The 13,771-nt window shown below is 37.3% G+C and overlaps 1 protein-coding gene across 1 annotated transcript in view; it reads left to right on the forward strand.

Moving 5' to 3' along the window:
- Window positions 1–13,771, forward strand: part of LOC143226995 (voltage-dependent calcium channel gamma-4 subunit-like) — a 43,272-nt gene that overhangs the window by 23,218 nt on the left and 6,283 nt on the right. Inside the window, exon 3 of the mRNA XM_076458542.1 lies at window positions 1,580–1,657. Coding sequence (XP_076314657.1) covers window positions 1,580–1,657 — 78 coding nt within the window. The remainder of the gene's footprint in view (window positions 1–1,579; window positions 1,658–13,771) is intronic.

The raw sequence follows: 13,771 nt of genomic DNA on the forward strand, positions 1-13,771 counted from the left end.
CAAAATAACAATTTACCAAAGTACTCATTTTAACAGTGCATTATGTATACGTTTCTATATCTTTTGTGTATTTTTGAATTTCGCCTTAAACTACACGAGAGCTATCTGCGCTAGCCGACCCTAATTTAGTAGTGTGAGACTAGAGGGAAGGCAGCTAGTTATCACCACTCACCGCCAACTCTTTGGTTACTCTTTTACCGACGAATAGCGGGCTCGGCCGTCACATTATAACGCTTCCGAGGTTTAAAGGGCGAGCATGTTTGGTGCGACGGGGATTCGAACCCGCGGCTCTCAGATTACGAGTCGAGCGCCTCAACACCACCTGGCCATGCTAAGCCCGTTTCTATTCTGAAAATGAAGACTCTACTTGAAGGGATGTGTGTCATCTAACAACCAAGGGTATCGGAACCCGATTTCTAGCAGTATAAATCCACAGATATAGCAAAGTGCCACTGGGGGAAGGAGGCCTCTTTCTGAAATCAGAGAGCACAAACTTCGTTGAATCTATGATGTTGTTGTTGTATAAAGCAGTAATTTCCCAAACTCCTTTACTCTGAGGCTTCCTTGATGTGAATAAGAAAGTTGGAGCTCTCTCCCTGTAACCTATAATTTTAGCAAAAGGGGTGTCGTAGTAAAAACAATAACATCTCCTTTCGATATACTCCAGCATTCAATTAATTCAATATAATTTGTATCAACTTATTATTTATTTAGAATTAAGATTAGTTTATAATATTTGTTTTTGGCCCATTTCTGGCGGATCCTCGGTATTGGGAAACACTGGCTTAGAGGACAGAATACGCAAGTCTCTAAGTATATTGTTACAAAACTGTTCACAGTCACATCTGCGTATGTTCTGAAAGGGTTTTGAGACTGTTCACAGTCACTGTGATTTCTACACTTAATTAATTCCGCGTTCTACTAATATTATACTCATTGTTTGGACATCGTGGACATTTGCTTGAACTGTTCGAGTTCTTTCTAACTTTTATCAACATCACAACGTGTTATAAAAGCAACCAAACAAAACTAAAACTTAATTATTGGGTTTCAGCCACTAACCTCAAACTTCGTAAAATTATACAATAAAATCTTAACCTGTAGTAGAAGAAATATTATAATAACTTTTGATATGTAAAATGAAGGCCCAGGTAAGAATGTTTTAAGTTGAAAATAAATGTGAAGGATTGTTTGTTAGTTTTGAATTTCGCGCAAAGCTAGTCGAGGGCTATCTGCGCTAGCCGTCCCTAATTTAGCAGTGTAAGACTAAAGGGAAGGCAGCTAGTCATCACCATCCACCGCCAACTCTTGGGCTACTCTTTACCAACGAACAGTGGGATTGACCATCACATTATAACGCCACACGTCTGAAAGGGCGAGCATGTTTGGCGCGACGGGGATGCAAACCCGCGACCCTCAGATTACGAGTCGCAAGCCTTAACACGCTTGGCCATAAATGTGAACGATTAATCAAAGGCTATACGAGCATACAGCCACGTGCCAGTTGTATATAATACAAATAAGATTAATAGTGATATTCGAGTGTACTTCATCTGGTGTTTCCTTCTTTTATTCACAGCCGAATGCCATTATCATAATCTGTTTCCAAGCGGGAAAGAAATCGACAAGAATCCAGAACTGGATCGTACAATTATGGGTAAGTTACTACTATGTTAAAGGTGAAACAATATCGATTATTATTAACACAAAAATACAAGTGATTTCATAAACTGATAACGGGATTGTGAAATCGTCTCTTCCTTGTTTACATACAATGAAATATTTTAATAATTGTTATAAACACCTCATAAAATTACGTCTACCTCTCTCGATAACGAAAGTTCATTCTCAAAATGTCCCCAAATGGCACAGCGGTTATGTCTGCAGACTTACACTACTAGAAACATAAAATCCAGGTTTTGCGACGCGTGGTGAACAGACAACAAATAGACAAACAATAATACGAAGGAATGTTAGGCTTAGAAAGTAATACAAGCTGTTCGAATAATAAATATTTGAATAAAGCTTTTCTAGTCTTCTATCACTTATAAGGATAAGTCACAATGAACATGTCTTTACTGTTATCATGCTTTTGTCTTCTGAATGTTAACTGTTAAACTGTACTTGTGTAGTTAAACTCCATCAGTTGTTACATCATAATCCGCAAATGAATCTTGAAAGGTTTTCGTAAGCCTTTTTAAATAGAGAATGTGTACTTTTACTTAGATACAATAACGTATCAAAACTAAACTTCTGGAAAAAGAACTTAAAAAAAACACTCGCTGGAATTTTATGTTCAATAATATTACACAAGGTTAAGCCTAGTTAGGCTAAATTGTTCCGTAAATGACGCAATATAGATTGTAAAATACTTCTCTGTGATTACGAAATTGCAACAAAGAACGTACAAGAAATATAAAAGCTTTAGTAATGAACAACAAAATGAATTTTCATCAATTCCAAAAAATCATAAGGAAAGAAAAATTCACGAAATACTAGACCATGGATTATATTGTAGCCTAATATACCATAATTTCTTCTTCAAGTGTTTAAAATAATTTAAAACTTAATATCACTTGGATGTACATAAATTATCCGGTGTTTGACTATGAAGGAATAATCCATTCTGCACTGGACTTTATTCTAATATTTCTCACAAAATCATTGTAGTAATTCTTTTCCCGCCATAAATCAATAGTTTTAATATTGTCTCGAATTCCTTTGTACAATAAATTTCACGCAAAAATACTTTAGGGGATATCTGCGATAGCTCTTCAAACTTTAGTACCTAATTTATACAGCAGTATACCAATAAAAAATCGCCTAATCGAACAGTAACAAATAACCTTCTTTTGAGCGTCCAACAAATAATAATATCAGAATAACTTATCGAATTTTCTAAGGGCATGAAAATAAAATGTGTCGTCTTTCTTTATAACAGTTTAAAATTATCTCTTCAAACGTCCAATACCCCTAAGCGACACAATGGTATGACTGCGGATTTATAACGCTAAAAATCGGGTTTCGATACCTGTAGTAAACAAAGCACACATAGCACATGGTGTAGGTTAGTGCTCAACTTCAAACAACTTAATTTAGAAGTTATAGAAAATAATAGAAAGCACTGCCTACTTTAAGGTTACTTTTACCAAGAAAAACTGGATTAGACTGTTAAATTATAACACTCAATGGATAAAAGGACAAGCATGTTTGTTGACGGGATTCAAACCCTCAGATTGTAAGTCTAGTGCCCTAGCCACCAGGTTGTGTTTAGAATGTATATTTTAAACATAAGTTTATATATGAACGTAACAAATATTCAACATTAATATTTTGGTCCACAGAAAATTTGATTATTAGATTTTCCTTAACTAGGAGGTTCCATTGGCGATCAAGATGTTCCAATTATAACGTTAAAAATAAAATTATGAATTATATTTTCGATTTATTTTGTATATATCAGCTATGCGATATAATTCTGAGATAGTGGCTCTCAGTGCATTCTTCATCCGAGCAAACCCGTGTTTGGAGTACATTTTATGTCCACCGCGAGAAATCGAACACCGGAATTTAATGTTGTAATACATTAAACTTAACATTACCACACAGGGGGGCAATTTTCATGTAGTACGTTGACAATAATTGCTCAGATGTATCAAAGACTATTAAATGTTCTTAAACAAGAGAGACAGATGTGAACATGTCAGCTTACAATCAGCTTTGAGATGGTATCACTGTGGCATTTATCTTTTTGTAAATATTTTTCGGATTCTTTGACTCCGCTACTTAGTGATCCTTTGGTAAGTATCTTTTGGATTCTTTGACTCCGCTACGTATTTATCCTTTGCTAAACATATTTTAGGTTCCTTGACTCCGTAAATTACATATCCTTTGGTAACCATCATTTAGGTTCTGATTCCGCTACTTATTTGTCATTTGGTAAACATCTTTCAGGTTCTAATTCCGCTTGTTATTTATCTTTTGCTAAATATTTTAGGCTCTTACTCTGCAACTTACTTATCCATTCATAGACATCTTTTATGTTTCTTGACTCCGCTACTTATTTATCCTTTGATAAACATCTATTAGGTTCCTTGACTCCACTAATTATTTATTCTTTGGTAAACGTCGTTTATGTTCTGACTTCACGACATATTTATCGTTTGGTAAACATCTTTCATGTTCTGATTCCACTACTTATTTATAATTTGGTAAACATCTTTCATGTTCTGATTCCACTACTTATTTATAATTTGCTAAACATCTTTCATGTTCTGATTCCACTACTTATTTATAATTTGGTAAACATCTTTCATGTTCTGATTCCACTACTTATTTATAATTTGGTAAACATCTTTTAGGTTCTTTGACTCTGCTACTCATTTATTTATTAGTAAACATATTTTAGGTTTCTTGACACCGCTAGTTATTTTCCTTAGATAAACATGTTTTAGGTTCTGACTCCGCCACATTAAATGTCTTTCTACTGGGGCGTTTCGTGACCTATTATACAAATAAATTAGACTGTAAATGCTCTTTATTTGTCCGAATGAATTTCATTTACAGTAATATTTCCCGACAGTGGTACTCACATCTTGAAATATCCTTTATAAGACACTGGGAGTAAATACTGACAAGAAAGAAATACAAGTTAGGAAATGCTAACACTGAGACTGAACACAAGAAAATCGTGTTACTTTCCGAATTCAATTTTTATAATGTATTTTTATAACTCATATTATAAATGCGTTTATATATATATATAATTATATTCCGTTTATTAATAACAAAGTTTCCTTGTACAAAAAAAAATCACAACGTCTTTAATACATACGAGGGCTGTTCAAAAAATACGCGGACTGACGTCATAAAACAAAATGTACTTTATTTACAAGTTACAGGTCTGGGACTCCTTCAAAGTACTCTCCTCCCCAACGCACACACTTATCCCAACGGTGTTTCCACTTGTTGAAACAGTCCTGGTACGCTTCTTTTGTAATGTCCTCCAGCTCCTTCGTCGCATTTGCCTTAATCTCGGGAATCGTCTCTATTCTTCTTCCTTTCAAGGGTCTTTTGAGTTTGGGAAACAAGAAAACATTGCAAGGAGCAAGGTCAGGTGAGTAGGGGGGTGTGGGTGGGGAAGAACAGTGATCGAGTGTTTGGCCAAAAACTCACGAGTTCTGAGGGCTAAATTTCGCAGCAACGCGGTGCATCTTCAATTTTTCGGTCAAAATCTCGTAACAAGATCCAACTGATATCCCACACTCTTCAGCAAGCACCAGGGTGTTGATTTTGTCGACGTGTGGGTCGTCAGTTGACGTGGAAGGACGTCCAGGACGCTCATCATCTTCAATGGAATGTCGACCATCCTTAAAACCTTCATGCCACTTGAAACATGCCGTACGATTCATAGCAACATCACCGTAAGCCATGTTAAGCATAGCAAAAGTTTCAGTCGCAGATTTTCCAAGTTTAACACAAAATTTCACAGCAAGTCGTTGCTCCTTCAGGTTATTTATTCTGAAATCCGCCAAACGAAAAATCGCACTTCACTTAAAACTGCGTAACTAATACACAAATAAAGATATCTGCAATCGGAAATGGCGTCGTAATCAGCTGATCTGTGCAAACCTAGCGACACCAAGCGGATTCCCCTGGAACCAACTGGAGCCGCGCAATTCAAACAGTCCGCGTATTTTTTGAACAGCCCTCGTAGATATATTTACTAATAAATATACTCAGCAGTGTTTATTACCTTTCATTTTCAAATGCTACGAAGTGAATCATGGCCTAGCTTTGCTACTTATTCATTCCTCTTTGTCTGCTAATAGACTAGAGGGAGGGTACCTAATCAAAAGTACTCATTTATTGGATGATATTTTCACCTTTTGCTAGTTGATTGGTAAACTTAGATTGTACGTTACCAATAAGGAGTGCTCTTTTTTCTTATTAGCATGCACTATTTTTCGTCGTGTCTATTATTAAGTGTTCATTGTTCGGGTTTTCGTTACAGTCTCTGCTCACGTGGTTGTAAATTTCAAAGTTATTAAAATGGCTGTTAAGCCCACTCTCCTTGATTCTAGTAGTTAAGGTTCGAATCGCTGACCTAATGTAGCTTCGACTGCAACAAAGATATACATATGTTATCAGCGATATGTTTTTTGAAGACGATATTCTGTCTCTAAGTACTGTATCCGTTTGAAGGTTCTAGCTTCGTCTCTGCATCTCAAACTGTGATAAAATCACCGTTCTTGAGATATGCAGAAAGTTAAAACAATCCAACAAGTAAGTGTCAAAAGCACTAATTACCAGCACATGGGCCACTCTGGTCAAGTGTCATTCTTATGACACAAGTGCGCTTGCAATGTGCGGGACAGGATTTTATGGTGACGGAATGCAATAAATTGGTCTTCATATCCTCCCAGCTTACGTTAAGCCTATTTAGAGTGTTGTCATATGCTTTACAGATTCCACCATCCCACGGTAAACCTATCTACTAAAGTGTTGTCATATACTTTACAGATTCCACCGTCCCACACTAAGCCTGTCTGGAATTGTCATGTGTTTTACACAATCCACCATCTCACAAGCTAAGCATGTCTAAATTCTGGTCATATATTTTATAGATTCTTCTGTCCCACGCTAAGCCTGTCTAAAGTGTCGTCATATTTTGTACATTCTACTGTCCCACGCTAAACCTGTCTGGGTGTCGTCATATTTTGTACATTCTATATCTCACGCTAAACCTGTCTAGAGTGTCGTCATATTTTGTAAATTCTACTATACCACGCTAAGCCTGTCTAGAGTGTCGTCATATTTTGTAAATTCTACTATCCCACGCTAAACCTGTCTAGAGTGTCGTCATATTTTGTACATTCTACTATCCCACGCTAAACCTGTCTAGAGTGTCGTCATATTTTGTAAATTCTACTATCCCACGCTAAGCCTGTCTAGAGTGTCGTCATATTTTATAGATTCTACTATCCCACGCTAAGCCTGTCTAGAGTGTCGTCATGTTTTGTAAATTCTACTATCCCACGCTAAGCCTGTCTAGAGTGTCGTCATGTTTTGTACATTCTACTATCCCACGCTAAACCTGTCTACAGTGTCGTCATATTTTGTAAATTATACTATCCCACGCTAAGCCTGTCTAGAGTGTCGTCATATTTTATAGATTCTACTATCCCACGCTAAGCCTGTATAGAGTGTCGTCATGTTTTGTACATTCTACTATCCCACGCTAAACCTGTCTACAGTGTCGTCATATTTTGTAAATTCTACTGTCCCACGCTAAACCTGTCTAGAGTGTCGTCATATTTTGTACATTCTACTATCCCACGCTAAACCTGTCTAGAGTGTCGTCATATTTTGTAAATTCTACTATCCCACGCTAAGCCTGTCTAGAGTGTCGTCATATTTTATAGATTCTACTATCCCACGCTAAGCCTGTCTAGAGTGTCGTCATATTTTGTACATTCTACTATCCTACGCTAAACCTGTCTAGAGTGTCGTCATATTTTGTAAATTCTACTATCCCACGCTAAACCTGTCTACAGTGTCGTCATATTTTGTACATTCTACTATCCAACGCTAAACCTGTCTAAAGTGTCGTCATATTTTATAGATTCTACTATCCCACGCTAAGCCTGTCTAGAGTGTCGTCATGTTTTGTACATTCTACTATCCCACGCTAAACCTGTCTACAGTGTCGTCATATTTTGTAAATTCTACTATCCCACGCTAAACCTGTCTAGAGTGTCGTCATATTTTGTAAATTCTACTATCCCACGCTAAGCCTGTCTAGAGTGTCGTCATGTTTTGTACATTCTACTATCCCACGCTAAACCTGTCTAGAGTGTCGTCATATTTTGTAAATTCTACTATCCCACGCTAAACCTGTCTAGAGTGACGTCATATTTTGTCAATTCTACTATCCCACGCTAAACCTGTCTAGAGTGTCGTCATATTTTGTAAATTCTACTATCCCACGCTAAACCTGTCTAGAGTGTCGTCATATTTTGTAGATTCTACTATCCCACGCTAAGCCTGTCTAGAGTGTCGTCATGTTTTGTAAATTCTACTATCCCACGCTAAACCTGTCTAGAGTGTCGTCATATTTTGTAAATTCTACCATCCCACGCTAAACCTGTCTGGAGTGTCGTCATATTTTGTAAATTCTACTATCCCACGCTAAACCTGTCTGGAGTGTCGTCATATTTTGTACATTCTACTGTCCCACGCTAAACCTGTCTGGAGTGTCGTCATATTTTGTAAATTCTACTATCCCACGCTAAACCTGTCTGGAGTGTCGTCATATTTTGTAAATTCTACTATCCCACGCTAAACCCGTCTAGAGTGTCGTCATGTTTTGTAAATTCTACTATCCCACGCTAAACCTGTCTAGAGTGTCGTCATATTTTGTACATTCTACTGTCCCACGCTAAACCTGTCTGGAGTGTCGTCATATTTTGTACATTCTACTGTCCCACGCTAAGCCTGTCTAGAGTGTCGTCATATTTTGTAAATACTACTGTCCCACGCTAAACCTGTCTAGAGTGTCGTCATATATTTTTCTACTGTAAATTCTACTGTCCCACGCTAAACCTGTCTGGGTGTCGTCATATTTTGTACATTCTACTGTCCCACGCTAAACCTGTCTGGGTGTCGTCATATTTTGTACATTCTACTATCTCACGCTAAACCTGTCTAGAGTGTCGTCATATTTTGTAAATTCTACTATCCCACGCTAAGCCTGTCTAGAGTGTCGTCATATTTTGTAAATTCTACTATCCCACGCTAAACCTGTCTGGGTGTCGTCATATTTTGTAAATTCTACTGTCCCACGCTAAACCTGTCTGGGTGTCGTCATATTTTGTAAATTCTACTCTCCCACGCTAAACCTGTCTAGAGTGTCGTCATATTTTGTAAATTCTACTATCCCACGCTAAACCTGTCTAGAGTGTCGTCATATTTTGTACATTCTACTGTCCCACGCTAAACCTGTCTGGAGTGTCGTCATATTTTGTACATTCTACTGTCCCACGCTAAGCCTGTCTAGAGTGTCGTCATATTTTGTAAATACTACTGTCCCACGCTAAGCCTGTCTAGAGTGTCGTCATATATTTTGTAAATTCTACTGTCCCACGCTAAACCTGTCTGGAGTGTCGTCATATTTTGTAAATTCTACTATCCCACGCTAAACCTGTCTAGAGTGTCATGTTTTGTAAATTCTACTATCCCACGCTAAACCTGTCTAGAGTGTCGTCATATTTTGTACATTCTACTGTCCCACGCTAAACCTGTCTGGAGTGTCGTCATATTTTGTAAATTCTACTGTCCCACGCTAAACCTGTCTAGAGTGTCGTCATATTTTGTAAATTCTACTGTCCCACGCTAAGCCTGTCTAGAGTGTCGTCATATATTTTGTAAATTCTACTATCCCACGCTAAACCTGTCTGGAGTGTCGTCATATTTTGTACATTCTACTATCTCACGCTAAACCTGTCTAGAGTGTCGTCATATTTTGTAAATTCTACTATCCCACGCTAAACCTGTCTGGAGTGTCGTCATATTTTGTAAATTCTACTATCCCACGCTAAACCTGTCTAGAGTGTCGTCATATTTTGTAAATTCTACTATCCCACGCTAAGCCTGTCTAGAGTGTCGTCATATTTTGTAAATTCTACTGTCCCACGCTAAACCTGTCTGGAGTGTCGTCATATTTTGTAAATTCTACTGTCCCACGCTAAAGCTGTCTGGAGTGTCGTCATATTTTGTAAATTCTACTCTCCCACGCTAAACCTGTCTAGAGTGTCGTCATATATTTTGTAAATTCTACTGTCCCACGCTAAGCCTGTCTAAGAGTGTCGTCATATTTTGTAAATTCTACTGTCCCACGCTAAACCTGTCTAGAGTGTCGTCATATAATTTATTAAAAAAACGTATTTTGTATTTTTGGGCCCGAGGACTAAAAGACGGAGAAGATAAAAAAACGTTTCTAAGATGCACATAATAAAAGACATAAATTCAATATATATCTTTTCATGAGATGTTTGGCCTAATTCAGGTGGTTTATTGATTAAAGTAAACGACATAATCAGGAAATGTTAACAGACTGTGTTTCTTTAAACACATGTTCATTTACGTGAAAATTTATTCATTAAAATTTAAAATCCATTAATATATTTTTCTTTATGCGACACCTTGTGAATATTTTTTCTTCATTTTGAGTTAGTGTAATGAGAAGGAAACAGTCAAAATGCTCCCATCTAATGACCTAATTTAACGTAACTTAAAGTGGCTAGTAACTGTTGTTTATTTTATTACGATTATTTATTTCAAAACTAGCTTATCTATATCAAAATAAATCTTTGTGGTGCATTGTTTTATACGGGATACACCTCATTGCTTATGATGAAACATTCTAGAATAATCTATCGTAGCATGTGTTAGAAAGTTTAAAATTATTGCTGTCCATAGGCACTTAAACTTCAAAGCAAGGTGAATTTTTAGTGGACTTAAATTCACATCTAAGATATTGAACGCTATCTCTATAAACACAAAAACTAGTGAAATCTGTCATCAAACTATTCCATCATCGCAAAGAAACACAACTGCTTAATGAATAAATGTATGTTCTATCTCTAAAAATATAGGTTGTGAGGCTTAGCAGAAAACTAAAAGCTACCAAAAAACGTAGTTTATAGGTGAATCCTTTCAGATAATTTGAAATAGATGTCGTTTCAGTGGAGGGTTTCTTTTGAATTTCGCGCAAAGCTACACGACGGATAATTTAGCAGCGCAGGATAAAAGGGAAGGGAGCTAGCCATCACCACCCACCGCCAACTCTTGGGCTGTTCTTTTACCAATGAATAAATAGTGGGACTGACCGTCACATTATAATGCACTCACGGCTGAAAAGGTGAGCATGTTTGGTGTGACAGGGATTCGAGCCTGCGACCTTCAGATTACGAGCCGAGATCCCAAGCCACGTGGCCATGAAAATGTATGGTGCAATTGTATACGTTATACAGTGTAATAGGACAAATGGCCGTTTCTTTTTAATTTTAACTTGTAACACGAAAAGTTGATACAGTGATAAGTTTTAACAGTTTTATAAGGAAGTACGTTACACTAATACAAAAGTACGTTAACATACAACGATTTACAGGTTTTTTCAAAACAGTATCATGCCTTAGTTTTGCAATAGTACTCTAAAAAAATCAAATATTTCATTACTTTCTGGACTCGACTGTTACCCCTATATATTATAATGCAAAATTGGCCTTAGTAACTGATTTCAAATTCAGATTATCACATCTTGAACCAAAAAAGGCTCACTTAAAAAAAAACTAAAATATAATTTCGTTTATTTGTTTGCATATGTCCCCAGTGGTACAGCAGTATGTCTGCGAACTCATACCACTAGAAACTGGGTGTCGATACCCGTGGCGAGTAGAGCAGAGATATCTCTTTGTTTTACTTTGTGCATAACAAAACAAACACAGACTTAATTAAAATAATGGATCAAATCTACGTAACACTGTGACACTGGGGTCATTTCCCCATATATGACAGGCAGGCGAACTGCTAAACCGATATGGCCATCAAACTTGGCATGTAGCCTTGGGAACCTGTGAGGATTCATAGAGCAGAGGATCATTGTTTGTAACTGGCATCTACAGTCATGTGAAAAAGTTAGAACACCCTATAAAGGATGTGTATTTTTGCAACATTTTTGGATATATAGATATTTAATATCAATTTTAACAATACCGAGAGATTATAGGAATATAACTAAACAACTAAAACTGAAGAAAAGACTTTTCAAGATCTTCTGTAAATGTAATTCTACAAATAATGCATATTCTAACTGAGGAAAAAGTCAGGACACCCCCACATTTATTCCCACTTAAAATGGCTCAACTCACACACAGGTGTATCACACCAGGTGCACATGATTAGAAGATCGTTACTCAGCATTTTGAATGAGGCTTGCCCTACTTAAACCTCAAACATTTAGTTTGGTTTACTCCTGACTGTTGAAGTGAGAGTGAGCACCATGGTGAGAACAAAAGAGCTGTCTGAGGTCTTCAGAAAGAAAATTTGAGCAGCATTTGAGTCTGGTAAGGGATTTAAAAAAGATCCCAAAAGGTTTTGAAATCAGCCATTCCACTGTCCAGAAAATAGTCAACAAGTGGAGGTTTTTCCAAACAACTGACAACATGCCCAGGTCTGATCGTCCAAGCAAGTTCGCCCCGAGAGCAGACCGCAATATGCTAAAAGAGGTCTCCAAACACCGTAACATATCATCACGGGACCTACAGCAGGCTCTGGCTACTGTTGATGTGAAAGTGCATGCCTCTACAATCAGAAAGAGACTGCACAAGTTTAACTTGCATGGGAGGTGTACAAGGAGGAAACCTTTGCTCTCTAAGAGAAACATCAAGGCCAGACTGAAGTTTGCCAGAGAGAATGTAGACAAAGACCAGGACTTCTGGAATAATGTTTTTTGGACACATGAGTCCAAAATTGAATTATTTGGACACCAGAACAGAGGATATGTTTGGCGTAAACCAAATACAGCATTCCAGGAAAAGAACCTCATACCAACTGTAAAGCATGGAGGTGGAAGTGCCATGGTTTGGGGCTGCTTTGCTGCAGCAGGACCTGGACAGCTCACAATCATAGAATCCACCATGAATTCTTCTGTGTATCAGAGGGTGCTTAAGGATCATGTGAGACCATCTGTATGAAAATTAAAGCTGAAGGGGAACTGGACCCTGCAACACGACAGTGACCCAAACCATACCAGTAAATCCACCAAGGACTGGCTGAAAACTAAGAAATGGAGAGGAATGGTCAAGTCAAAGCCCAGACCTTAATCCCATTGAGATGCTGTGGGGTGACTTCAAACGGGTTGTACATGCAAGAAACCCCTCAAACATCTCACAGCTGAAAGAATTCTGCATTGAGAAATGGGGCAAACTTTCTTCAGACCGATGTCAGAGACTGGTAGATGGCAACAAGAAGCGTCTCACTGCAGTTATTTCAACCAAAGGGGTATTAGGCGGTAGGGTGTCCTAACTTTTTCCTCAGTTAGAATATGCATTTTTGTAGAATTACATTCATAGAAGATCTTGGAAAGTCTTTTCTTCAATTTTACTTATTTAGTTATATTCCTATATATCTCTCAATATTGTTGAAATTGAGATTAAATATCTATATATCCAAATATGTTACAAAAAATACACAGGCTTTCATAGGGTGTCTTAACTTTTTCACGTGACTGTATATCACCTCCTGAGGCCTGCACAGCTTCCACGTGCGATGAACGAGAATTACATTAATGTACGTATGTATATAAATCAGAGTTGTCCATTTGTCTGTTTGGTGTCACAAAATGTTGAGAATGGATGGCTGAATCAATTTCTAAAACATTTCGTAAAGAAACTCAGGCGCACTCTCTAAAGATGGATAACTACTGGACGAACGCTTTGACTATGGCACTCAATAACATTTTAATCCCTTAACTGTATAGCTAACAGAAGTATGTAGCAAAACAGAAGAAGCTGACGGAAAGTACTATAAAAAAGACGCTAATACCGCGCATAGCATGATTGACTTTATATTAGCTGGAATGTTCATGGGGCTGTCTTATTCTGCACTAGTACCCATGCTATTTTACCTTATATATTAAATAATCCATAACTTGCGCACTGCACTGGAACATTTAAATGTTGATTTTTCAAATATTAATGTAGAATTTATT

This window comes from Tachypleus tridentatus, chromosome 9 (genome assembly GCF_004210375.1).
Source record: "Tachypleus tridentatus isolate NWPU-2018 chromosome 9, ASM421037v1, whole genome shotgun sequence".
Taxonomy (NCBI): Eukaryota; Metazoa; Arthropoda; class Merostomata; order Xiphosura; family Limulidae; genus Tachypleus; species Tachypleus tridentatus.